The following is a 26326-nucleotide window of genomic DNA, read 5'->3' on the forward strand; positions in this document are numbered from 1 at the left end:
TGCTAGTGATTGCCAAGGGTTTTATACGTACATTCTTCGGTTGGTATCCGGAGCTCCTTATAACTGCAGCTCACTGCAGATGCTGACTTGTGTATAGGATCCGTTTCAGTACTGCGCAACGTTTCCTCAGGAATTTGGCAGTGCTTATTAGGAATGGAAGCATCCCACTGAAGTCGGGTGGAATTTCAGAAGCGGAATCATTCCGTGACCATTCCGTGTCCTATCTATTTGCACAGTACTTATAAGCAGTGTACTAGCTTTTAGTAACTTGCATTTAATGAGCAGTCAAGAAAACTAATTTAATCAACCCGTCCCTGTCAGATCAGAACAGGAACATGAACAACGATCGGGTGATCGTCAGTTGCAAACTAAACCTCGCCTTAAATCGGAAACAGTGTCAGAGCAGTCATATTGATTCAGAATTGAAAACTGTTCAACATGCATTTGCTCTTATGCAATCGATCAATTTTGTGTTGTTTCAATACTGTATCTGTATAAAACCTTACTTTTTATATATTATAGCTTTGCAGAGCCTCTATATACCAACGTTTTATACAGATTAGAAGGGTTTGTTTTTTGACAAATTTATAAAATGTGTTCTAAAATTTATTGAAGATCACATCAAGTGTTTTTTTGACGTAGAATACGTCCTTCGGGAAAACATAGGAGGGTCATTCTGCAGAATCAAATTTGAGACCGTCACGAAAAGTGGTCAGGAAGTATGGGCTAATAACTCAGCCATCTTCCAACCGATTTTTTTTTGAAAGCCCATAGGCTATGTTTACGGTTTAATCCTTCCATTTAACATTTTATGTATATTATTTATTATCTTGAATAATTGCCATTCATTTCCCACATGACACCCGTGATAAACACCGAATCAGTCCATTATACAAACATCACTCTTCCTCTACTTTCGCAGTTCACCGCCCGGTGGACATCAAGAACCGTCCACGCATCCCCATCCCGGACGAGGACCCGTACAGCGTGGCCGGCAATGGCGGCGGCAGCTCGGGCAGCTCCGGCTTCGGGGCCAGCGGCAGCGGAATGGTAGGCGGTTCGCGGGATCACATGATGGGCCAGGGACAACCGATAGGACAGCGCCGCAGCGAGAAACCACCGAAGTTACCTCCGCGGGACAATCTGTACGCGTCGCACGAGATGGTTAAGGTAAGTATACGTCTTGCTCGATTGGGGTGCCAAAAAAAACAATCGAAAGTTCGTCGCTTGGCGGTGCGTTGAAGGCACCGCGCACCAGTCACCAGCATTCTGGCTGAAATCTGTTCCATTTGTCATTCTAATGTTTGTTTCTCTTCGCGCGAACAGCCCGACTACGATGACATTGAGGACGAGAACCGCGTCAAATTGCAAAGAGGAAAATCAGACAAAGGCAAAGACAACAAGAAATATGGTAAGTCGCTCGCGAGAACGAAGTTCGATACCCCCCAAGCGCGTGTTTGTATAAACATCTTCACCTTTTTAGTTAGATGCTGGTATTTGAACGCAAATATATTTAGATTATTATTCATTTTAATTAATCACAAGAATCTAGCTTCCTTTGTCTACGTCTACATTGTTGGTTTACGTCTATCCCGAAGAAGAGAAGAAAATGATTTGCAAACATACGTTATTTCCAATTTTCTGTGTGAGTTCTTTCTGAACCGCAAATGCAAATTGAGCGAAAAACATTTCCCGTCTCAGTCAAAAGTTAATCAGTTGGTTCTGAATTTGGAAGCCCACATTTCTCGGGGCAACACATCACTGCAAGGTCAGTTTCTAAACTGACCACCACTGCAATGGCGCGCACAAATATTTCCTCCCTGCATTATTCTCATATTTCTTCCGAAGCGGCTCTTATCGCGCACACGTTCTCGAATAAAGAACAAATAGGATTGAATCGAGGTTGAGGAATTTCCTTCGCCCAGTTTTTATCGATCCACTCGCAGAGGAAACTGCGGACCTCCCGCCGCCGTCGTCGTCGTCGTCGTTGTCCTTCCGAACTAGGCAAAGCGCCCCTATCGGGGTTCTTCCATTTAATTAAATTTAGATTAGAAACATTTTTCTTTCAATTGTTGCGCACCGTGGCCATACTGATATCAGCGATTGTATTGTTCTTCAATACATTGTAAGGCAACGAACCCTGGCGAGCGATAGACTCGGATGCTGGTGAGGCTCGTCTCGAGCATGCTAACAATAATCCAGATAAACGTTTGCTCTATTTTGAAGGAGAGCGATAGAGGGGAGATAAGTTTGCACTGTTGCAGCTACTTTTACTAACTGAGGATTCTTCAGCACAATAATGGTGGAGTGTAATGGGTTTGGAATGTCGAATGTCGAAGTCCACTTGTTTTTATATCAGCATTTGATGCTGCTGGCGATTTTTGCATAACCATCAAAGTTCATCAAAGATAAAAAAAATCGAAGATCGAAGTGCGCCGCGCTAGAGAGTAGAAGTGTTTTTTTTTGCAACTAGGGGAACTGTACCAGTTTTCGCCATGTTCCAAATTTGGCCAATTTTGCGAATAACTCAAAAAATAAAGCAATTCGCGAGGGTTTTATTAGTTCCATCAAAAGATATATCCCTCACGGTTCAACGCTGCTTTCAACTGATCGATTACTTTGGAAAAATATGTATTAATATGTATATGTAAAATATGTATATGTAGGCACTAGGTTGGCCAAAACCGGTGCACTTCCCCTATCATTTTTTGTTATAGGGCACTGCACGGACTGCTTCGTCTCTTTCTCGCTGCAAAGAAATTTGAAAACAACAAGGCCAGTAAACGTCAAAATATATGAGGAACGAAAGAGAAAGATATGTTTCCCTATAGGGCACTGCACGGAAACATCTCTTTCTCTTTCGTTCCTCATAAATTTTGACGTTTACTGGCCTTGTTGTTTTCTAATTTCTTTGCAGCGAGAAAGAGACAAAGCAGTCCGTGCAGTGCCCTATTGTTCGGAAAAACAGTTTTCCTTCATTGTTTGAGAAAAAGCTTACCATGAAGTGATTAATCTTGAGCATTTGTGAAGTGAGATGTGTTTGCTTCACACAAAACGGACCTAATGCAGAACAACACCTAGATGAGCGACAGTTACACAGGCACAAAAATGCCTCGTACGGTCGTGATAACGGTCCTTTTTAACATGTAAACGTTTGTACAGATTCCTTGTTTCATGAGGAACCAAATACTGTTGAAAATATTGAAATGCATGCTACAATAAAACTACACGAGCTATTTTTGCGGCTGTGTAACTGCCGCTCATCTAGGTGTTGTTCTGCATTAGGACCGTTTTGTGTGAAGCAAACATATCTCTGTGTTATTGATTTTAAGCGTGAAGTCCAGTTCACTTAGGTGAAAATCTCTCTCCAATCACTGTGAGATGGAGGCCCGGCCTTATTTGCAACCAACGCCAATCATCGAAAAGTGCTCCTGGAAGTGTTCTTTTGTAGCCGTAGTTTTATTACACATAAGTAAATGGATTGGTTTGGTGAGATTCTTTCAAAATATTTTGTTTTTAGAATTTTCTTCGATAATCGAAAGAATTTTAAATCGGACAACCTTTTTAGGTATCGTTCAAAATGTTTGACGCGGTGAAGGTTGGTACTCGGATTCTGATGGCTTTTCCGCACACGTGTCCTTTAAGTAGTCTTGTTGTGTAGGGGTTATCACGCCTATCTAGAGAGTAGAAGCCAACATATTTAACAAAAACAAGATTTTCGTGCGGTCGAGTTGCCGAATGATATGCAATTAATTGTTACCGTTCGAAATTTTAACAGAATCAAGTATAAATTTCAAATAATTTGCTGGGACACATGCAAACCAAGTCAAGGTTTTTTAAGAGTTTTTTTTAGGATTTCTTAGTTCTTAGTTCTTAGTTCCTAGTTCTTAGTTCTCGTAGTTTTCTTAGTTCTCTTAGTTCTCTTAGTTCTCTAAGTTCTCTAAGTTCTCTTAGTTCTCTTAGTTCTCTCAGTTCTCTTAATCCTCTTTTTTAAAATATTTTTTCTTTTTCGAATTTTCACAATTTTCATCACAGGTAAGTTCTCTTAGTTCTCTTACTTCTCTAAGTTGTCTTACACACTTAATTTTTTTCACCGATCTCGGCTGTGCGATTCTCGGCTTAAGTTCGTTTGCTGGAATATTAGCTTAATGGATATATGATTACGGCGTATCAGCAGAAAGTCAAGAACCGAGCGCTCGGCTGTGCGGATCTCGGCAAAAGAATCAAAAAATGCCGAGCTGAACTGAGTGTGTAGTTCTCTTAGTTCTCTTCATCCTCTTTCTTTAATCCTTTTTCTTTTTTGATTTTTTAATTAATATTAAGTTCATCACTGGTTAGCTCTCTTAGCTCTTTTAGTTCTCTTGGTTCTTTTAGTTCGCTTAATCCTCCTTTTTATAGTTATTAAAGTGATTTTTGGATTGAAATTAAGCTCATCACTGGTTAGATCTCTTAGTTTTCTTAGTTCTCTTATTACTCTTTTTTTTAGTTTTTTAGTTCTCTTAATCTTCATTCAAATGATTTTTAAATTAATATTAAGTTCATCACTAGTTAATTCTCTTAGTTCTCTTAGTTCGCGTAGTTCCTTTAATTGTCTTAATCCTACTTTTTATATTAATGTCTTTTTTTTTAATTCATATTAAGTTCCGCCATCGGGGGTGACAATGGGTCTGGGGGGTGATAATGGGTCATCGCTCTCGCTGGCAGTCTGGAGGTCGTAGAGCAAAATCGTCTTCTTGCCCTCAGATACATTCAATCTATTCTACAAGCATTCTAAGTACTTGAAACAGTGACCCATTCTCACCCCCATGTCACCCCCGATGACGGGTCATCACTGGTTAGTTCTTTTAGTGTTCTCTTAGTTCTCTTAGTTCTCTTAATTCTCCTTTTAAAATCTTTTTTCTTTTAGTTTTCTTAATCCTCCTTTTTTATCTTTATTAAATCGATTTTTTATTAATATTAAGTTCATCACTGGTTTATTTTCTCAGTTCTCTTAATTCTTCTAGTTCTCTTAGTTCTCTTAGCTCTCTTACTTCTCTAAGTTCTATTAGTTCTCTTGGTTCTTTAAATTCTCGCAGTTCTCTTAATCCTCTTTTTTAAATCTTTTTCTTTTTTCATTTTTAATTACACCCGATTCTTTGGGGGATGCGTTCCGTTTTATAAAAAATCCGTGCTATTTCAAGAACCCATGTAAACAAATCCGTGTAAAAAAAATCCGTGTGAAAAAAAATCGTGTAAAAAAGAATCGGGTGTAATATTAAGTTTATCATTTTAAGTTTATCATAGGTTATTCTATTGGTTCTTTGAGTTCTCTTAATACTCCTTTTTTATCTTTATTAAAGTGATTTTTCAATTAGTATTAAATTCATCACTGGTTAGTTCTCTTAGTTCTATTAGTTCTCGTAGTCCTTTTAGTTCTCTTATTTCTCTTAGTTCTTTTAGTTCTCTTAGTTATTTTAGTTCTCTTAATTCTCCTTTTTATCTTTATTAAAGTGATTTTTTAATTGATATTAAGTTCTTCACTGGTTAATTCTTTTAGTTCTCTTAGTTCTTGTAGATCTCTCAGTTCTATTAGTTCTTGTAGTTCTCTCAGTTCTCTTAGTTCTCATAATCCTCTTTTTTTATTCTTTTTTTTTCTTTTTTTCTTTTTTTATTAATATTAATTTCTTCATTGGTTAGTTCTTTTAATTCTCTTAGTTATTTTAGTTATCTTAGTTCTATTAGTTCTCTTAATTCTCACAGTTCTCTTAATTCTCCTAGTTTTCTTTGTTCTTAGTTCTTAGTTCTCACCCAGCAAACAATTTATGTTTAATAAGCTAGTCTTTTAGCTGAAGAAGATTATTTTTGGTTGAATAAGCACTCTATCGGTTTTCAATGTTTGTTGGGTAGTTCTTAATTCTTAGATTTTAGCTCTTAGGTCTTAGTTTTTAGCTCTTAGTTCTTAGTTCTTAGTTCTATGTTTAGTTCTTAGTTCGTAGTTCTAAGTTCTTCTTTTTTTACTTCCCTCTTTTTTTCTTTCTTCTTTTCATTTCCTTTCTCTTCTTTCTGATTCCTCAATTATTCTATTTTTTTCTTTCTGTTTCCCTTTTTCATTTGTTCTGCTTCTTTCTTATTTTATTATTAAAATCTTCTTTCATTCTTCTCGATTTCATTTTACTTTCCATTTCCTTCTTTTTTGTTTTCTTATCTTTTCCTTTCTCTTCTTTCTGATTCCTCAATTATTTTATTTTCTTCTTTCTGTTTTCTTTTTTCATTTATTCTGCTTCTTCGTTTCTTTTTTATTATTAAAATCTTCTTTCATTCTTCTCAATTTCATTTCACTTTCCATTTTCTTCTTTTTTTGTTTTCTCCTCTTTTTCCCCTTCTTTTTTCTTTATTTCTTTTCCATTGTTTTTCTACTTTATTTCTATTTTTTTTCCATTTTTTTTATTTCTTTTTTTTTCGTTCTTTTGACGTAAACTACGTCTAAGGGGAAGACTCGGATACAGGGTGACAAATGAAAATTTCCAAATTCGAGACCGTCACGAAATCATGTAAGATTTCAAACGGTAATAGCGCCTTTATCTTCCGATGGATTTTTGAGATTTATATATCAATCGACTCGGAAATTCTCTACCAATTTGTCAATTATATTGAAACTTTGGGTTATGAACGTTAAAATAGGGTATCGGATCATTTTGGCAGCACCATCTTTTCTTGTCCGCTAGAGTCTCGTTTCGGCCGTCGCCGTTCAGTGCGGTTGGCTTTTGGACTCTGCTTTTTGTGCGGTGTTTCGCACAAAAAGTAGAACAATGGAGCCGGACCGACCGCGGTCGAAACAAATGTAACAAAAATACGTAATGTAGTGCTTGCTGTATAAAAAGTGAGGCCGGTAGGGGCATGTTTGTGCAGGCATGAAACGATCAATTGTTATCAATACCAATGCCCTTGCTATTAATGCAATCATCGCAATGTAATTGCACAAACATGTTTAGATTAAAAAACGACTTTGGAAGTATGTTGAGCTTTTTTTTGCAAACTGAAAACAAATAAGGCCGTTACACATATTTATGAAAAATTATGATCTCCGCAAAGTCAATGGGAGCATTTTTGAGCAAAACAATCCGAAGGGGGGGGGGGAGACATATTTAAAAAAAAACCAAATTTATCCACCAGTGGTGATTATGCCTTTCTCGATTCAATGTGTTGAATTCCAATTAGTATGGTAAATGCAACGTAAAATGCCTACATTTTGGCGGTTAAAAGCTTTGATGCGATCATATCACGGTACTTAAGAATTACTCAACTATGAGAGTAATGGATTGCGTCACGGCTAAATTGATTGATGACTTAAAGTGTGCATGTAAACAGCGTATTTGTTAAAAGAAAAATAGAAATATTATTCAAACCGAATGAGCTATTTACAAACAAAAACAATAGTGTCCAACTAGGAAAGTTTCTCCTTCGAATGAAACTAGTTGCACTCGAATCAGTCAAGTCCTTCTATATGAAACGTGTTTAACATTAAAAAATTCCCGGGGCTACACACATCCACACACACACACACAGACGGACATTTACTCAATTTTTCGAGCTGAGTCGATTGGTATATAACACTATGGGTCTCCGAGCCTTCTTTCAAAGTTTGGCTTTTGGAGTGAAATTATAGCCTTCTGGTACAACTTTGTTGTACGAGAAAGGCAAAAATATTTATATCGGCCTAATAATATTTTGTCCAATTAAATGCGCGCCTGAATCAGAAGGATTTAACTTTGATTCAGGAATTGTGAATGCACTTAAGATATTTTTATAATACGTGGTGCAATCACGTGGTACTTATTGTATACGACAAAAGCTTCGGAACGCATACGTTCTTCAAACGGGCTATATGAGTTACAATAGAGCTATCACCTTCTTGCTCGCTGATTCAAAAGTCTTGCAATGATATTAATAAAATGGTTGCACGAATATTTTATACATAGTGACACTCAGTGTTGGTAGAATCATACTCAAATCTGAATCACCGAGGTTTCATGCACGAGCTAACTCGCCTGCGATTCTGTAAGGGGAGCATCGCGCTTGAGTTTCTCGGCCAGAATCGCATCGCTTCGCTCACTCACCGAAAAATGATTTCGTTCTAAAAAGCGTCAAAACGCAATCGAGGCATATGTTTGGTTTATATGTGCAATTAGCCATTGTTTTAGACGAAAAACAGTTGATTCACTGCATTCAACAATGAAGAACACGTAAATATTATGCAATGATGCAAATTGCTATTCGAATCATAAGCAAATCTCTAGGGCATGATTCTGATGGGATTTGACTCACGCATGGTTTGAATCGCCAACAATTTTCATATCTTAAGATACGCTTGTTTTGTTCGAAATTAGTGACATAAGTAATCAAATGAAATTTCTAAAAATATTCATGCTTGATGGCACTACAATCCTCAATGAACAAAACTGCCTTACGTAGTTTACGTTGGGCGGTTGTGTCTTGTACATAACCCTTCTGATTTTTCTTATTATTTTTCTGCCTTTTGATTGCTTTTTTTCATTATTCTCTTCCTTTTTCACCTCTTTTTTCCATCTTCTTTTTTTTTGTACTCCTAATATCCCACTTCTTAATTTTATTCCTTATGCATCATTCATTTTTCGATTCATTTATTTATTTATTATCAGACTAAGGCCGGAGTGGCCTGTGCTGCACATAAAAGTCTTCTCCATTCAGCTCGGTCCATGGCTGCACTTCGCCAACCACGCAGTCTGCGGAGGGTCCGCAAATCGTCCTCCACCTGATCGATCCACCTTGCCCGCTGTGCACCTCGCCTTCTTGTTCCCGTCGGATCGTTGTCAAGAACCATTTTCACCGGATTACTGTCCGACATTCTGGCTACGTGCCCGGCCCACCGCAGTCGTCCGATTTTCGCGGTGTGAACGATGGATGGTTCTCCCAACAGCTGATGCAACTCGTGGTTCATTCGCCTCCTCCACGTACCGTCCGCCATCTGCACCCCACCATAAAACTCCCAGGTCGCGTTGGTCCTCCACGAGCATCGTCCAGGTCTCGTGCCCGTAGAGAACTACCGGTCTAATAAGCGTTTTGTAGATAGTCAGTTTGGTACGGCGGCGAACTCTATTCGATCGGAGCGTCTTACGGAGTCTAAAGTACGTACGATTTCCAGCCACTATGCGCCTCCGAATTTCTCTGCTGGTATCGTTATCGGCGGTCCCCAGTGAGCCCAAGTACACGAATTCTTCAACCACCTCGATTTTGTCATCACCGATAGAAACTCGTGGTGGGTGGCTTACATTTACCTCTCTTGAGCCTCTTCCTATCATGTACTTCGTCTCCGACGTATTGATGACTAGTCCAATCCGTTTAGCTTCGCTTTTCAGTCTGATGTAGGCTTCCTCCATCCTCTCAAAGTTACGTGCCATGATATCAATGTCGTCGGCGAGACCAAATAACTGGACGGACTTTCCATATCCCTGCCCTTCGTATTACTCCCTCCAAAGCGATGTAGAATTGCAGACACGAAAGGCCATCACTTTGCCGTAACCCTCTATGCGTTTCGAAGGGACTCGAGAATGTCCCTGAAACTCGAACTACGCACATCACCCGATCCATCGTCGCCTTGATCAACCGTATCAGTTTATCCGGAAATCCGTTTTCGTGCATTAGCTGCCATAGCTGGTCCCGATCGATTGTATCATATGCGGCTTTGAAGTCGATAAATAGATGATGTGTGGGCACGTTGTATTCGCGGCATTTCTGCAATACCTGACGTATGGCAAACACCTGGTCCGTGGTGGAGCGTTCGCCCATAAAACCCGCCTGGTACTGCCCCACGAACTCCCTTGCAGTTGGTGCTAGTCGACGGCATAAAATTTGGTAGAGTACCTTGTAGGCGGCGTTCAGCAATGTGATTGCGCGGTAGTTGCTACAATCCAGCTTATCGCCCTTTTTGTAGATGGGACACACGACACCTTCCATCCACTCCTGCGGCAGAACCTCATCCTCCCAAACCTTGGTAATCACCCAGTGCAGCGCTCTAGCCAGTGCCTCACCACCGTGTTTAAACAGCTCTCCTGGTAGTTGGTCAACTCCAGGGGCTTTGTTGTTTTTCAGCCGGCCGATCTCCTCCTGGATTTCCTGGAGATTCGGAGCCGGAAGTCTCATGTCCTGCGCGCGTGCTCCATGTACATTAGAGTGGGGCGCAGTTGGATGGAAAAACGCAAACTTCGTCCGATCAAGTGAGATCAAGGTTTTTCTGAATCGTTTTGGGACCCCAATCAACTGTGCAACATATGGGCTCGATTGGTTGCAACCTCGCATGCCGCATCGCGTTTTAAATTTACATGGAGATTAGTATGGGAAAACGTACTTTTTTACATTTTTGCTCTTAGCGGCTTCAATTAATCATCAATCACGTGACTCAATACGTTAGTATATAGTCTGGAAGATACCGAAAGACTTTGCCGAAGAAGGTACGTAGCTGGAAGGTCTACAAAAAATGTTATTACGTTTCAAAAATTGATTGTTCAAACCATATGCAAGAAATCAGTGTTTCTGCCAGCACTACCGGACGACCTATGGATATCGAAGGTCAAAAACCCATCTTCCTTCTTATCGGATTTTTTTCTTTGTGAAATAATTCCGGATAGCTCCCATTAGCTCTAAAGCCCTATAAGATCAATTATTTTGAAATAACACTTAGTTAAATTATTGGTCTACTTAGTACGGCAGTGCTGGCAGAATAAACGATTTTTTGCATATGGTTTGAAGACTCAATGTTCGAAGCGTTATAACTTTTTTCGTGGACGTTCCAGCAACGTGCCTTCTTCAGCAAAGTTTTACGGCATCCTTTGGGCTATACTTTAGCGTATTGTGCCACTTGGTTAACGATGAACTGAAACCTCTAGTAGTCAAAATGCAAAAATATACGTTCTCCCATACTAATTTCCATACAAACTTCAAACGCGTTGCGGAAAGCGAGGAAGCAACCAATCGGTCCCAAATTCTGCACAGTTGTTCAGGACCCAGAATGGCTTCGAAAAAACATTGATTTGAAAAAATGACCATGACGCCCCACTCTAATGTACATGTCCATACCGACACCGTTGTCTGCCACATCGCCATTCAGGTGCTCTTCGTAGTGCTGCCGCCACCTTTGGATCACCTCACGCTCGTTTGTAAGAAGGTTCCCGTTTATGTCCTTACACATATCGGGCTGTGGCACGTGGCCCTTACGTGAACGGTTCAACTTCTCATAGAACTTTCGTACGTTATTAGCGCGGTACAGTTCCTCCGCCTCTTCACGGTCTCGATCTTCCTGCTGGCGCTTTTTCCTCCGGAAAATCGAATTTTGTCTGTTCCGCGCCCGTTTGTATCGTGCCTCGTTCGCCCTCGTGCGATGTTGCAGCAATCTCGCCCATGCTGCATTCTTCTCCTCAACTAACTGCTCACATTCGCCGTCATACCAGTCGTTTCTCTGATCCGGACCCACCGTGCCTAGTGCAGCAGGTGCGGTGCTTCCAATGGCGGATCGAATATCTCTCCAGCCATCTTCAAGAGATGCTGCGCCTAGCTGCTCTTCCGTTGGGAGTGCCACTTCCAGCTGCTGCGCGTAGTCTTGGGCTAGCCTACCGTCTTGTAGCCGCCCAATGTTTAGCCGCGGCGGACGACTCCGACGCATGTTGATCACCATCGAGAGTTTTGAGCGCAGGCATACTGCAACGAGCTAGTGGTCGGATTCAATATTCGCACTGCGGTAAGTGCGTACGTTCTTTGATTCATACAGCTTTCAAAAAATCTGCCTAACGATTTTCAGTTAAAAGTCTCTTTCGGTCAAACCCACATTCAATCATATATTGAGAATTGCTATGAAAATTTTAATCGCTCCTATCATGATCTCTTTATCGGCGAATTTTCTAATTTTTACTGTTTGGATTTCCAATCATTCTGCGTGATATTAAAACAGACTCAAGGAATCGAACAAACTATTAAATATATTCGGACCGAATCTCAAGAAAATTTATGTTTAGAGTTGTGACAAAACTATGTTTGAAAACTTTCATTCCATTCCAATTCCAAATTTTAACAGAATACTGTTCGATTTCCAACTAAATTGAAGATTATTTTTAAATCAAGCAAAATCCTCGGTAGTCGATCCTAGGATCTATGGAATACAAACAAAATCTTATCTGGGTTTTGAAGGCAATCATTGTCATAATTATGGAAATGAATAGAACACAAACATGTTTAAAATTGAACGCAATTGTTGAACTGGAGCGATTCAGACGCTCAATACAAAAAGTACAACTAGAAAATTAAGTATCCAAAGAGCTATTCATTGAACAGTCTTGTAGTGTTCCGAGAAACTACAAAAGCAATTCCTATTGAATTAGCAAACGTCATGAATGATTCCCAAAACGAGACATATTCACATCAATCGTCAATCATAAACCCCATTTCCACCCTTGCGGCGCATGGAAACGAAAATTACTCAGCTAACGGTTACTTTTTGAGCAACGTGATTTCCATCGCCGTCATTGGAACTCATTCACAAGAATCCATGGCCACATATCGGTGTCGTCGTTGCTATCAATCAGCTTTGAATCAGAACAAGCAGTTTCTGCTGAATTCTTCCCATCCCGCACCTATCTGGTATTTTGGCTTGCATCGGACTTTCAGGTTGATTAGTATTCATCTGTCGTCTCGTCTCACTGTGTACAAGAACCATTCTTCTCCAATGTTCAAGCAACTTGCGATTGATGCGTGACTAGAATGCCTAATTAGTTGGTAGGAGGTTCCATGCGCACGCTGCCATAAGTTAGGTCAAGTGAATTCTTGCGCTAATTGTGTGTTGTCGTTAATTCGTTCGTTCCAGACGATCCCTACTACTGCGGTCTGCGCGCCCGAGTGCCAAACTTTGTCAAATCGTCCAAGTCCAAGGAGAACAACAACAACAGCAATGTAGCCAACAACAATAGCAGCAGCAATGGCAAAGACAACAGCGCCGTCGCCATTTCAAAACGTCTCTCGGTTGCCCATCTACAGCATCCGTCATCGCTACAGTCGCTGCACCAGTTGCACCAGATGCATCCCCATCACAATCTGATGGCCGCCCACCAGCACCACCAGCAACTGATGTGGCACGCCAGAAGCTACGAAAGCGGAATCGGTAAGTTGGCAACACTGTTCCTGTTCCTATGTCAAATATCGCATATCACCATAAATAATCCAGCAGGTTATTCCCCCATTGCAGATACCGATGTGGTCGAGTCACCCTATAGTCACATGTACGGGCGTGTCCCGTTGCCGACGAGGGGCTACATTCCGGCACCGCGTGCCATGTACATCGGCGAATGGGATTAGGTCACGTCGTCGCCGTGTCGGGCCGAACGCTGTTCCCCAAATATAAAAACAAAACCATCAACTAACCGCGCTCGAGACTAAGCGTAATGAAAACACATACACACGTAGAATATTGCACACTTCTGATGGATCTTCCGGTTTCGTCGGTTTGCGCGCTCCCATCCGGAACTTACAGACATCTACGGCGCTGTGATCGCCTAATATGGCAACACTTCTGTTTGTTTTCTCTTTTCGAATGGAATTGGAAATGGTAGCGTGCGTCCGGCTTTTCCTCTTCAATTTCTTAACCTTCATCTCCTTTGGCGTATACTTCTTTACTTCTGTTTAGTTTGTAATTGAGAACCTAGTTTGTTTTTAGTGTAAATAGTAATGAATGAGAATTAAAAGAAGAAAGGACAAACTTTTGCTCGCGGTGGGTTCCAAAGGTGATTTATAATTTAAAGAAAATAAATCCATTGAACCCACCGGTTCAGCTCTAAGTCGAGCAATATAGACTTGTACGCGACTCAACGCAAGAAAACTTTTACCTACAAGAGAATCAATAACACGTTGACACGATACTGCCATTCATTAATTTTTATTTCCATATCGTTTATTGTTTATTGAGAGAAAAAAAAATGAGTTAGAAGACTTTATTCGGCAAGCATTCTGGACAAAACGAATATTTGGAACGCTAAATGACCATATGTGTGAGTGTAAATACTATTATTTGAAAATGAGAGACTATTTACAAGTTGAGAAATTGAGAAAATTTTGTTTAAATACGAGAGTTGTACGTTTCGGTGTAAATATTCTAACTGTCAACTGTTATTTGTATAAGTTAAGCGAATGGAAAACCTGTCATGTTTAACCGTATTTTTAGACACGAAATATTTTAGCTGTCATATATCTTATACTTTTTGAAACAGCCGTAACCCCTGTACACTCCTTGTTGTACTTTTAAGTTTTAAGTTTTAACTATCGCCTGCCACTGTTTACTCTTCTAGCGTTAGATAGAAAGTAGAAGGAAGTAAATATTCACAATGGAGTCGAGGGCAGTGAAAGTCATAATCGTTGTCCCCGCCGTTGAACAGGAACAGTGCTTTCAACAGCTAAAATATTGTATAGAAAAATTGTAGAGTTGGAAGCGAAAACAACCAATTACGATGACATAATACTCAACAAGCCGAAATCCATGTACACGTCTGTTTTTAACCAGCTTTATTCAAACGAAGGTCACACTTTTTGACAATTGTTGCACAGTTCAGTATAGGACCAGGAGTGACTTTTACTCTATCTTTTTCGTGAAGTATTCTTTCTATTATTAACCTATTGTCCAAAATTTCTCACATTTTACTACTGTGGTTGTTTTGAGACTTTCCACATTTTTCTCGCAAAAACGTAGATTTGGTTAAGACACACATACACACACGCACGACCTCTACCAACAGCCCAATCAATCTGAGTGTAATCTCTAATTATGCTTGCTATTGTTCTTTTCAACGAAGAGGTTCTAGTTCGTAGTTTTCGCACCATTCTAGGAAGAAACTCCGGAAGATCCGTTCTGGGTCGCAGCAGCAATTGTCAAAATTAGTTTCATGTGACATAGTTTACCATTTTAAAACGTGTAATATTTAGTTTATGTACTAATTAAATCTGCCAGGCATGAGATTGCAATACCTAATATACATGCGTTGTATTTTGTTACGACACAAACAATCTTTTCATTTCCAACATAACCAATAAGCATCCTAGCAACCGTTTGTTGGTGTTTGTATCTTTTGTAAATTAAACCTTAGACACAGACGTACATGCGTTTTCCTCCCTTCGTCCTGCTCCTCCTAATATGCGGTAGATTCGTATAAGAAGTAACACTAAGTCGTATTATACTATCAAAGCAAGCCGCTAAACCGGTTGCTTGTAGAGGATAAACAAAAGTCTTCTGTAAAAGGACTTTCAAATGAATTCATTCCAACAAGCAAGAGGAATAATATTTATACTAAGAAATGGCGTTCTTTCGGACTATGGTGAATGGGTCGAAATTGGTTTTGATATAGAAAATGGAGCCACACACAAACACTCATTTAAACAGAACATGATAACTGCCGTATCAGACTGCCTCAAGAGGGTATGAAAAGAAATAATGAACTTATTTAAACTATGAACAATGCTCAGATAAGAACACTGTAAGCTGGATTATGTCGTTTAGAAACCCAAAACACTGTATCTAACCTCTTCAACACCTTCTGTTTGTATTTCAGAATAAAAGTAATAAAACAGATAAATGTAACCCCAAACCAGTAATTCTTATTGTAAACAAAGACATTACTTAAAAATAATCACAGTAGGCAACGGAAATTGAATAAGTAAACAGAATGCTTTGTTCGTTGCAAGTGTGATACCGAATGCTGAGCAATCCCAATTGAAGCAATGTAACGAATCACCTATGCAATAAATACTACGGAAGCATACACAGACACCCAAACATATGAATGATTATACATTAACTACTATAGCGATTGATAATGAATGTTTATAACTCTTAGTGAATCGAAGGCATATGATGATGAAGAAACACGGAACTACTTATCAAAATTAATTGAATATGAAAAAGTATTTTAAAAATAAAGTTTAAAACATCCATCCTCCGGTAATAATGAAATCTGTGAAAGAAAATCCTACCTGAATTTTTCGCATGAATACCCATCGAGTAGCACCAATTGCACAAGAGTTCGTGGAGCAGTTCGCCGTACGCCAGATAGTGCAGCGAGGCCGCGTATTATCTATTCATCGACTTCCTGTGTAGCAAACATATCACAGGTCAATGGCGCAAATATATGTGGCCGAATTCGAATTTAGCACTTCCACAACATATTAACCGCGAAGTTTCTAAGCCAAGTTACCATTTTTGCATTCGTATATCATGAGGCTAACACGATGATACTTTTATGCCCGTGGAAGAAGTCGAGAAAATTTCCAAACCGAAAAATGCCTAGAACGGCACTGGGAATCGAACCCAGGCACCCTCAGCATGGTCTTGCTTTATAGTCGCGCATCTTACCGCTAGGCTAAGGAGGGCCCCGTGAGCTAACGCGAGCCATCTACTACGAGTTTATATCGACGATGACGAAGACGAGGTGATTGAAGAAAAGATATTTTAGTTACTAGATAAAGATTGTCTCTACGGTTCCCTTTGTTCTGCTGTCAGGAACATGTTGGGTACCAAGCTGTCAAATAGTATGGATTTTCCTTCTTTGACATTTAGCCCCCCTATCCTCGCCAGCAAAAGATGTTCCGGACAGCGACGACAGCGACAATCTTTATCTGGTAATTAAAATATCTTTTGATTGAAGTATTCGTTCAAAGTATTAAAGTCACTCGCAGAGAAATTCGGAAATGCATTGTGGCAGGGTATCGTACGTACTTTGGACTGACCATCTTGTTGCAAATTCGAGCGTGAAGCGTAAATATTGTTAAAGTTTTTCAAACGGTGGTTTTGAGCCTTGCGTTGGGTGGTCAAAACGCATATAAAAAATGAGCGGTCTTGTCCAGCGCGAATCAATACCAGAAAAGGGAGGAAAGACGGAAATAATTAAACGCATGTTGTCCGTGGGTGGATGAGTGTCCAAGCCAAAGGCTGGACGAACGAAGCAAATAACAGTTGTCGACAGTGAGGTTTCTGGCTTTGACACATTTGGTGCGGTGGCGAATCTTTTTTGACCGCAGTTTCTTCTGGAGCCCGTAGTAGGCCCCACTTATACAGATGATACTCCTTCGTATTTCACGACTGACATTGTTATCAGTCGTTAGCAAGGATCCGAGGTAGACGAATTCCTCGACCACCTCGAAGGTATCCCCGTCTATCGTAACACTGCTTCCCAGGCGGGCCTTGTCCCGCTCGGTTCCGCCCACAAGCATGTACTTTGTCTTTGACCGTGCTTTGACGCATTTACCACCAGTCCAACTTTTGTTGCTTCACGTTTCAGGCGGGTGTACAGTTCTGCCACCTTTGCAAATGTTCGGCCACCTTTGCAAATGTCCATGTCATCCGCGAAACAAATAAATTGACTGGATCTGTTGAAAATCTTACCCCGGCTGTTACACCCGGCTCTCCGCATGACACCTTCTAGCGCAATGTTGAACAACAGGCACAAAAGTCCATCACCTTGTCTTAGTCCCCGTGTTCGCCTGATATCTTCACACAGTTTTGCACACCATCCACCGTTGCTTTGATCAGTCTGGTAAGCTCCCCAGGGAAGCTGTTCTCGTCCATAATTTTCCATAGCTCTACGCGGTCTATACTGTCGTATGCCGCCTTGAAATCAACGAACAGATGGTGCGTTGGGACCTGGTATTCACGGCATTTTTGAAGGATTTGCCGTACAGTAAAGATCTGGTCCGTTGTCGAGCGGCCGTCAACGAAGCCGGCTTGATAACTTCCCACGAACTCGTTCACTAATGGTGACAGACGACGGAAGATGATCTGGGATATCACTTTGTAGGCGGCATTAAGGATAGTGATCGCTCGAAAGTTCTCACACTCCAGTTTGTCGCCTTTCTTGTAGATGGGGCATATAACCCCTTCCTTCCACTCCTCCGGTAGCTGTTTGGTTTCCCAGATTCTGACTATCAGTTTGTGCAGGCAAGTGGCCAGCTTTTCCGGGCCCATCTTGATGAGCTCAGCTCCGATACCATCCTTACCAGCTGATTTATTGGTCTTTAGCTGTTGAATGGCATCCTTAACTTCCCTCAAGGTGGGGGCTGGTTGGCTTCCATCGTCCGCTGAACTGACGTAGTCATCTCCTCCGCTGCCTAAACTTTCACTGCCTGTACTCTCAGCGCCATTCAGATGTTCCTCGTAGTGCTGCTTCCACCTTTCGATCACCACACGTTCGTCCGTCAAGATGCTCCCATCCTTATCCATGTGCTCGCGGCACGAAGCCTTTGCGGGATGCGTTGAGCTTCTGATAGAACTTGCGTGTATCTTGAGAACGGCACAGCTGTTCCTTCTCCTCGCACTCCGCTTCTTCCAGGCGGCGTTTCTTCTCCTGAAAAAGGCGGGTCTGCTGTCTCCGCTTCCGTCTATAACGTTCCACATTCTGCCGGGTACCTTGCTGCAGCGCGACCGCCCGCGCTGCGTCCTTCTCCTCCAGAATCTGTCTGCACTCTTCGTCGAACCAATCGTTCCGTCGACTTCGACCCATATACCCAACGTTGTTCTCCGCTGCGTCGTTAATGGCTGCTTTAACTGTACTCCAGCAGTCATCAAGAGGGGCCCCATCGAGCTCACCCTCTTCCGGCAACGCTGCCTCGAGATGCTGCGCGTATGCAGTGGCGACATCAGGTTGCTTCAGTCGCTCTAGGTCGTACCGCGGCGGTCGTCGGTACCGAACATTGTTGATGACGGATAGTTTTGGGCGCAGTTTCACCATCACCAGATAGTGGCCAGAGTCGATGTTAGCGCCACGATATGTCCTGACGTTGATAATGTCGGAGAAGTGCCGTCCATCAATCAGAACGTGGTCGATTTGTGATTCTGTCTGCAGTGGTGATTTCCAGGTGTACCGATACGGAAGGCTGTGTTGAAAGTAGGTGCTGCGAATGGCCGTATTCTTGGAGGCGGAGAAATCTATTAGTCGTAGGCCGTTTTCGTTCGTCAGCCGGTGAGCGCTGAACTTCCCAATAGTCGGTCTAAACTCCTCCTCTTGGCCAACCTGAGCGTTCAAATCTCCTATGATGATTTTGACGTCGTTGCTTGGGCAGCTTGTTTGTTTGTTTGTTTGTGTATTTACGACACGTTACACCGGAAGGGTGCATTCGTTTCGGAAAGAAGATTTTTGGGTGTACAATTATAAATTCTTTACATTGTAATATTTTCTTTTTATCTTCTACTCTTCTTCTCACGTTTCTCCTCATACTTCTCTCTCTCTCACTATCTTCTTAATCTTTTCTACCGGTGCTTCCATGCTGGTTGCGGCAGAGCTGTGAAATAACAGCGCTTCCGTCTCCGTGGACCACTGTTGGGAAAAAAGGTACAGCGGTAAAATCTGCGAATGTTTAACATACTTTAACATACTCATGTTTGTATAATCATTTTTGATCCGTGGAAATAAAGTGTAGGTAACGTACCTGACTTGGTTTCTATTTCGGATACATGATAAAGAATAATCCCCAGGGGTGTGGGTGTCTCTTGGGAATTCGATTGCATTCCTTTCTGGCTATCCAAGGTGGTGAGTATTCCCACTTGGATATTGGGATAGCTTAGGTGAGAAATCTCACTAAGCTATAAGACTTCAGGTGGAACGTTTCCACTGAAGCGGACACAAAGGTGATATGTGTCGCCTGCGCCTTTTTCAGGCGCCAACCTGTAATGTTTTGCAAGACAGTATCTGCTGGTGGATGAATATGCCGAGTATTGACCTGTGGGACGCCAGTGCCCCACAGTGCCAGCCGTTGCCAAAACTACTACACCATTGTTTCCAGATACACCGGAACAGCCGGCACTGGAGAAAGGTTTTGTGTAGTATTGTCGACTGGATTCATCTTGCTCGTGTGTTGACGCCATTTACAGCTGTTCAGACAAGTTTGTTTGCTGTAGGAACAGTAGCATTACCGTAGCATCGTCGGCATTACCCAGGGCAGCTCTGAGACTAGTTGCGTTGATGTCGTTGTCCCGTCGCTGCTGCTCATACTTCCGACAATGGAGGATGACATGCCGCACGTCGATGATAGTTCCGCAGCACTACTTGGGCAGCTGTCGTACTCACGTTCCAGCTTCGCGTAGAATGCGTCCTTATAATCATCAGTGCTTCCGGAGTGTGGGCTATGGACGTTGATTATGCTGAAGTTGAAGAACCGGCCTGTGACCCTCAACCTGCACAATCTTTCATTGATCGGCCACCACCCGATCACGCGCCTTTGCATATCGTCCATCACTATGAAAGTTGTTCCCAGCTCGTGTGTGTTGCCGCAGCTCTGGTCGGTGGTATGATTACCTCTAAACGTTCGCACCATTGATCCCTTCCAACAAACCTCCTGCAGCGCTACGGTGCCGAATCCACGGTCCTTGAGCACATCGGCGTATGCGTATGCGTGTGCTCCCGAGAGAGAAGTTGAGAGATTTGCAGTTCCACGAACCGAGTTTCCAATCGCTAGTCTCTTTTCGTCGCAGTAGTCTTCGCCGATGGTTCCGGTCATACTCTCTTGTTGATTGTTCGTTGCGTATGTTTTTTTATAGGCTGGCTTGTAAGGCCTGACACCAAACCCCCCAAATTTCCCGAGGACCATTCCTCTTTATTCCCGGTGTACCATGGTGCACAGTTTCACTTAGAGTCCCTCGCTGGCACTCGGACGATGATCAGTCGTCCCTAACATGGAGAACAGACGCTGTTGTAAGCCGATCCTGACATGGAGAACAGACGCTTAGTAAGATTTGCACCTCCGGAGAGGAGCAAACCCCCCCTCTCCTGTCAGCATACGACCATAGATCCCACCGGGGTTGGTTACCCGATCTTCCCTAAGGTTGCTCGTATCCCGGCCAGCACCACGGGGAGATAGGGATAGGAGTTGCTGGGTAAGAGGCTAAGGACCGCGAGATGGGGTTTATTTTATTCCTACAGGTACGCGAAATACCATTGGTACGGTACCCAGCATTTGCCGTGCCTCGTTTACCTTACTCCAAGCAAAAGTACGATGCTCTGAAAATCACCTTGCTGTTTGGGAGATACAGTTCCAATTGATTTATGAAAAGTAAAACATTTTTCCAGTCGAAGTCAAGTACAAGACACTGAAGACGGCCTTACTGTTGAGGTCGAAATACGTATCTGTCAAGATACAATTAAGTGGTGGAATTCAATGGGATTGTAAAAACTCGTCTTATGACAAGTGACATTTTTCCAAACAGTTTCAAAATAAATCTCTATTGCTTTGTTCTTCTTCTTCTTATTGGCATTACATCCCCACACTGGGACAGAGCCGCCTCGCAGCTTAGTGTTCATTAAGGACTTCCACAGTTATTAACTGCGAGGTTTCTAAGCCAGGTTACCATTTTTGCATTCGTATATCATGAGGCTAACACAATGATACTTTTATGCCCAGGGAAGTCGAGACAATTTCCAATCCGAAAATTGTCTAGACCAGCACCGGGAATCGAACCCAGCCACCCTCAGCATGCACACTAAGTTTTCCTTTCTTGAGCTCGGCAAAATCGGGCACCGCTGTATCTCAGTAAATTTGAAAACTGAACTTCGGCAGAAAATTTTGTTTATTACTGATTTTCGGCAAAATTTTTACCGTATCTCAGCAACTGAAACGTCACTTTTACTGAGATCTCGGCAAAAATCATGTTTGCTGAAACTCGCTGGTGCCCACCTCGGGAAAATAAACAAAAAATGCTGAGATCTTTGCTTTGTAGCCGCGCGTCTTACCGCACGACTAAGGAGGGCCCCAATCATTATTGATTTATTGGCATTTATCGGTGAGTACAACATCTGAAGCTCAAAGTAAGAGGGAGCGCAACAATGAAGAACAGTATGGATAGGTGTCATAGGCGACGAGTATGAAGCGAACAGAAATTGGAAATATTGCAGAAGGCTAATTGTGAGAACAGCATTGTTGAAATCGCTTTTATTCTGCTTAACGTACGGTGATGCCTCATGTACGGTGATCAAAAAACTTTCCCAATAAGGAGAGCCCCTATTGCTTTGTAAAAATAGCTAATCAAAGTTACACAATACATAGGCTATATGGCACATTGGTTTCGTTGGCAGCCCCATGTACATGTGGTATTTATAAACTGGGATCCAATCGTCACACACTCACTCTTGTGTTTTGAGCACTTTTTGGGGGAGATAGAGCCAACTTGAAAGATCTCCATCCTTAAATTGGGCCCTGATACCTATCGACTTCATTTATTTCTCTGTTAGGGTTTTGTCGCCAAGAGATCCTAAGTCTGCCCCTGCGGCGATGATTCCAGCGCTTGCTTGCAGATTTCGTCTTCGCTCTTATACGTGGTGTATGACAGGCCTACGTCACACTGTGGAGTTGCTGTTGATATAGGATTTCGATGGCATCGTCGATGGGACTCAACATTCAGAATCCAGTTGTGAGGCCACCAGGTCCGAGCTGTAAAACGTTGACAACGGTTGATGAATACTTGCAAATCTACGTGATCTCTGCCAATACGCACTAAGTATCACTGGCGTATAACATCACAGATTTCACGTTAGAGTTGACTGGCTTTGGCTTTTGACCTTCTCCACTATTTGTCCAGCTACCGTGGAGTTGGAATTGTTCACATCCAATGATTCGGTGTTGTTGATGTTGATGAGGGGAGCGTTCAACCAGGTCATTCAGTTTACTCCACTGTTGCGTTAGTACTGCAGTATCGTCATCTGGGTCGAGGTAGTACGATTGCACTATGGTGGACAACAGCAACAGAGATACATATAATACATCCAGCCTTGCCTCACTTTAGCGATTATATTGTGCTGCACTCTGGATTTTGTCGACACCTCCCTTGCTTTTAGGGACGCCCCTCAGTTTTGCGTGATTCAGACGATCGCAGGCTTTTCCGTGGTCAACCAGTAGCAAATAAAGGGACTCTTGAAATTCATTGACCTGCTCCAGGATGATGCAAAGCATGACAGTATGGACAGTATGGAAGAAGTTGATCTAAGTGGTCGAACCAACGTATCAGCTGATTAGTTGGATCGGTGAGTGACTGACATATCGCGTCTCTCTCTTGCACCCACGGATTTGCCCTTGCTCCAATCAGGCGTAGTGAAATAACGTAGAGGAGGCGCTTATCGCTAGATGTTGCGGCTTTCCTACCATCGTTGACCGGGGAGTCCACCTGTGCCCGCTTTTCCCGTCTGCAGCCAACAGCGTTTGACTTACTTCTCTAGAGCCACTTTTAGTTATCAAGACTAGTATTCATGGGCGTAGCCAGGATTTCGAGAAGGGGGGGCAACTTTTTGGTCTTCTAAATCGTAGTTTTATAGTAGTTTTATAAAAACACATGAATATTAACACATGAAACCAAATCCAAACCAAATCGAAACAATAATGATTAAAACAATAATGGATTTAAAAATACGTGATTTATTGCTCATCACATATTTTTAAATAAAGTGAGAAAAATATTAACGAACTTAGTACAGGCATACCTCGATAGTACGTACCCTCGATAGTGCGTACCCTCGATAGTACGTACCCTCGATTGTACGTACATTTTACCTCGATAGTACGTACAACAAATTTTTTTTTCCGTTCAGTTTTCGGCTCGGTTTTAGTAAAATTTTTAATATGCTTTGATCATGGCACATGCGAGGGTCCTAATAATTTCACAACTGACTTAAACACCATCGTGAGGTTATAACGAATTTAGTAGCAAAACTTTGAAAAAAGCAGCGTATCATAAATGTTTGCCAGTCTTACGTAACACATATTATATGTACTATCATTTTAAACAATTGAAGGGCTATCTGAAACAGCTGAGTGATGCGGAGCGCGTCCAAGCCCTCATAAAGCAGAATATCAGCAAAAGAAATTCTTTTGTCATGGACGCGTTCGCACACGCACTCGCGTGAGTATGACATCGGCATAAGAGTGTTATCAGCACTAATTGAAATTTTATGGGTATGATTTTCTTAGAAAGCAGATTAGCTATCCACTTAATTGAACAATTAGTATGTTTATGAATTATTTTATTTATCAAGGAAATTAGTTCCAGTCTAGAACCGTTCCCCAAGCATTAGTTCATCTGATAGACCAGAAAATATTTCCCCGAGGAGTAAATTAATTCTATCATGGGAATGGTGATTCATAAAATTGAATTTCCGGCAAGATATATACTGTTTAATTAAGTTTAGTTCCACATTTTTTTTTCTTGAGAAACAAATTAGCAGCGTTACTAAAATGAGGAAAATTTTTGGTCGAAAATTTCCTCTGAGACGTCTTACTGGGATTTCCGAAGAAGTTTATCCTGGAACAGTAGTTCCTCCCAAAAGGGTTCTTCCTGGGATACCTTGGTAGTTTGGTCGAAAATTCCTTACATGATTTAACTTGATATTCTATCTAGACCAGTGCGCCGATTGAAATTTTATCGACGGTAAGGCGTGATAGATCATTTTCACCCAGTGGCAGTGGCGTGGTGGTGATTAGCGGCGGCATGAGTCAGCGTGAATCAATTTTGTGTAGGGAGCGGGACCATTTGGGCAGCACCCCCTATTCCCGTCCGCAACGTTAATAACTCGACCGCGTTCCAACCAAATGGCTTGATTTTTTGTACATCACTAGATATCGACAGAAACTAACCATGTACTAAAAAACAAGCAATTCGATTGTAATGCGCTCGAGTAATGAACGTTGCTGACGGGAATAGGGGGTGCTGCCCAAATGGTTCTCTACCCTATTACAAGTTTTTCGGAATTTATCTGGATGCTCCTCCAGTATTAAGAAAGAATATAAAATCGGCTATAACAATTATTATAAAAATCTTGCATTCATAATTGCATAAGTTTAAGAAAACTAGAACCATACATCTGAATTTCTAAACAAATCCTCTCTGAAAAAATATTTATTATAAAATAGGCAGAAAAATCAATATGCAAGCTTTCTCCAGGAATTCCTTCGACAATTGCTCCTGGCATTCTATCCGAAATTCTATTAGGGATTCTTTAGGAATGCCTCCAGCAACTTCTTCGGCAGTTTCTTCAGGAATTCCACCATAAATTTTGCCGGGAATTGATCCGAAAATTCCACCATTAGTTACTCCAAGAAAATCTTCACGAACTTCTTTTTAAGTTCTGCAGAATTCCCTGCAATAATTCAAATAATTTCGTGCTGTTTCCCATAATTTTTAAGAATAAGAATATTCCGTGGAAATTCCGCAAATTTGCCAGTAAACATTCCTGAGAATTTCACGAAAAATCTTCGAATTTCTTGTGTAAATTCCATAAAATTTTTCGTGAATTGTTTCGAATAATTACTTGTGAAAATTTCAAAGAATTTCTCCAGGAATTCCACCGGAAATTTATACAGAAATTATAACGAAAATGAAATCAACAATGGAATTTTCGGAGGAGTTCCTAGATTAATCCGCAATGAAATCCTGAAAGAATTCCGGTGGAAACTAGGAGATCCTCCAGAAGTTTCTCCGAAAATTCCTCCTAGAATTCTTCCAGGACTTCCACCGGCATTTCCACCAAGAATTTCTCTAGGATTTATATAGATTTTCCACCAGAAGCTCCTCCAAGAATTTCTCTGCGAGCTCCTCAGGGAATTCTCCGGGAGGTCCTCTGATGATGATGATGGTCCAGCTACAAACCCCAACAAAGGTTTCAGCTAGACGAGATTTGTCTATAAGATGAATTCTCTTGTTTCCGAGAATGCTTCTGGTAGTTTCCCCGGGGTTCCTTTGAAAATTCTCCCGGGAGTTTCTTCTGAAATTCTTCCACAAAATTCCTTCGAGAGTTCCTCCGGGAATTCCACCAGCAATTCATCCGGGAGTTTCTCCGGAAATTCCTCAGGGAGTTCCACCAGAAGCTATTCCAGGTAATTATTCAGGTTTTTTTTTTCAGGAAATCATTCAGGCTTTATTCAGAAATTAAGCTGGAAATTCCTCCCGAAGTTCTTCCGATAGTTTCTCTGGGAGCTCATCCGGGAGGTTCTCTAGGAATTCTTCTAGGAGTTCCTCCTGAAATTCCTCCGGGAGTTCTTACGGGAGATCTTACGGGAGCTCCTCCGGCAGTTCCTTCGGGAATTCCTCCGGGAGATCCACCAGCAGTTTCTACGAGAATCCCTCCGGGAGTTTCACCGGCAATTCTCCGGGTGTTTCTCTGAAAAGGAACTCCCAGAGTAATTTCCGGAGGAACTCCCGGGGGATTTTCTATAGGAATTTCCGGAGAAATTATCAGAGGAATTCTCGGAGGAACTGCAGGTGGAACTTCTGGAGGAATTTATTGAAGAACTACAGGAAGAATTTCCGGAG

General features: G+C 41.7%; 1 protein-coding gene across 4 annotated transcripts in view; it reads left to right on the forward strand.

Annotated features, from left to right (window-relative positions):
* Positions 1 to 15978, forward strand: part of LOC134218541 (uncharacterized) — a 757540-nt gene extending 741562 nt beyond the window's left edge. For all 4 annotated transcript variants that reach the window (XM_062697669.1, XM_062697670.1, XM_062697671.1 and 1 more), the window contains 4 exons: positions 923 to 1170; positions 1327 to 1411; positions 12869 to 13162; positions 13247 to 15978. In XM_062697669.1, coding sequence (XP_062553653.1) covers positions 923 to 1170; positions 1327 to 1411; positions 12869 to 13162; positions 13247 to 13356 — 737 coding nt within the window. In that variant the 3' untranslated portion in view covers positions 13357 to 15978. The remainder of the gene's footprint in view (positions 1 to 922; positions 1171 to 1326; positions 1412 to 12868; positions 13163 to 13246) is intronic.
* The last annotated feature ends 10348 nt before the right edge of the window (positions 15979 to 26326 follow it).

This window comes from Armigeres subalbatus, chromosome 2, assembly GCF_024139115.2.
Source record: "Armigeres subalbatus isolate Guangzhou_Male chromosome 2, GZ_Asu_2, whole genome shotgun sequence".
NCBI classification, from domain to species: Eukaryota; Metazoa; Arthropoda; class Insecta; order Diptera; family Culicidae; genus Armigeres; species Armigeres subalbatus.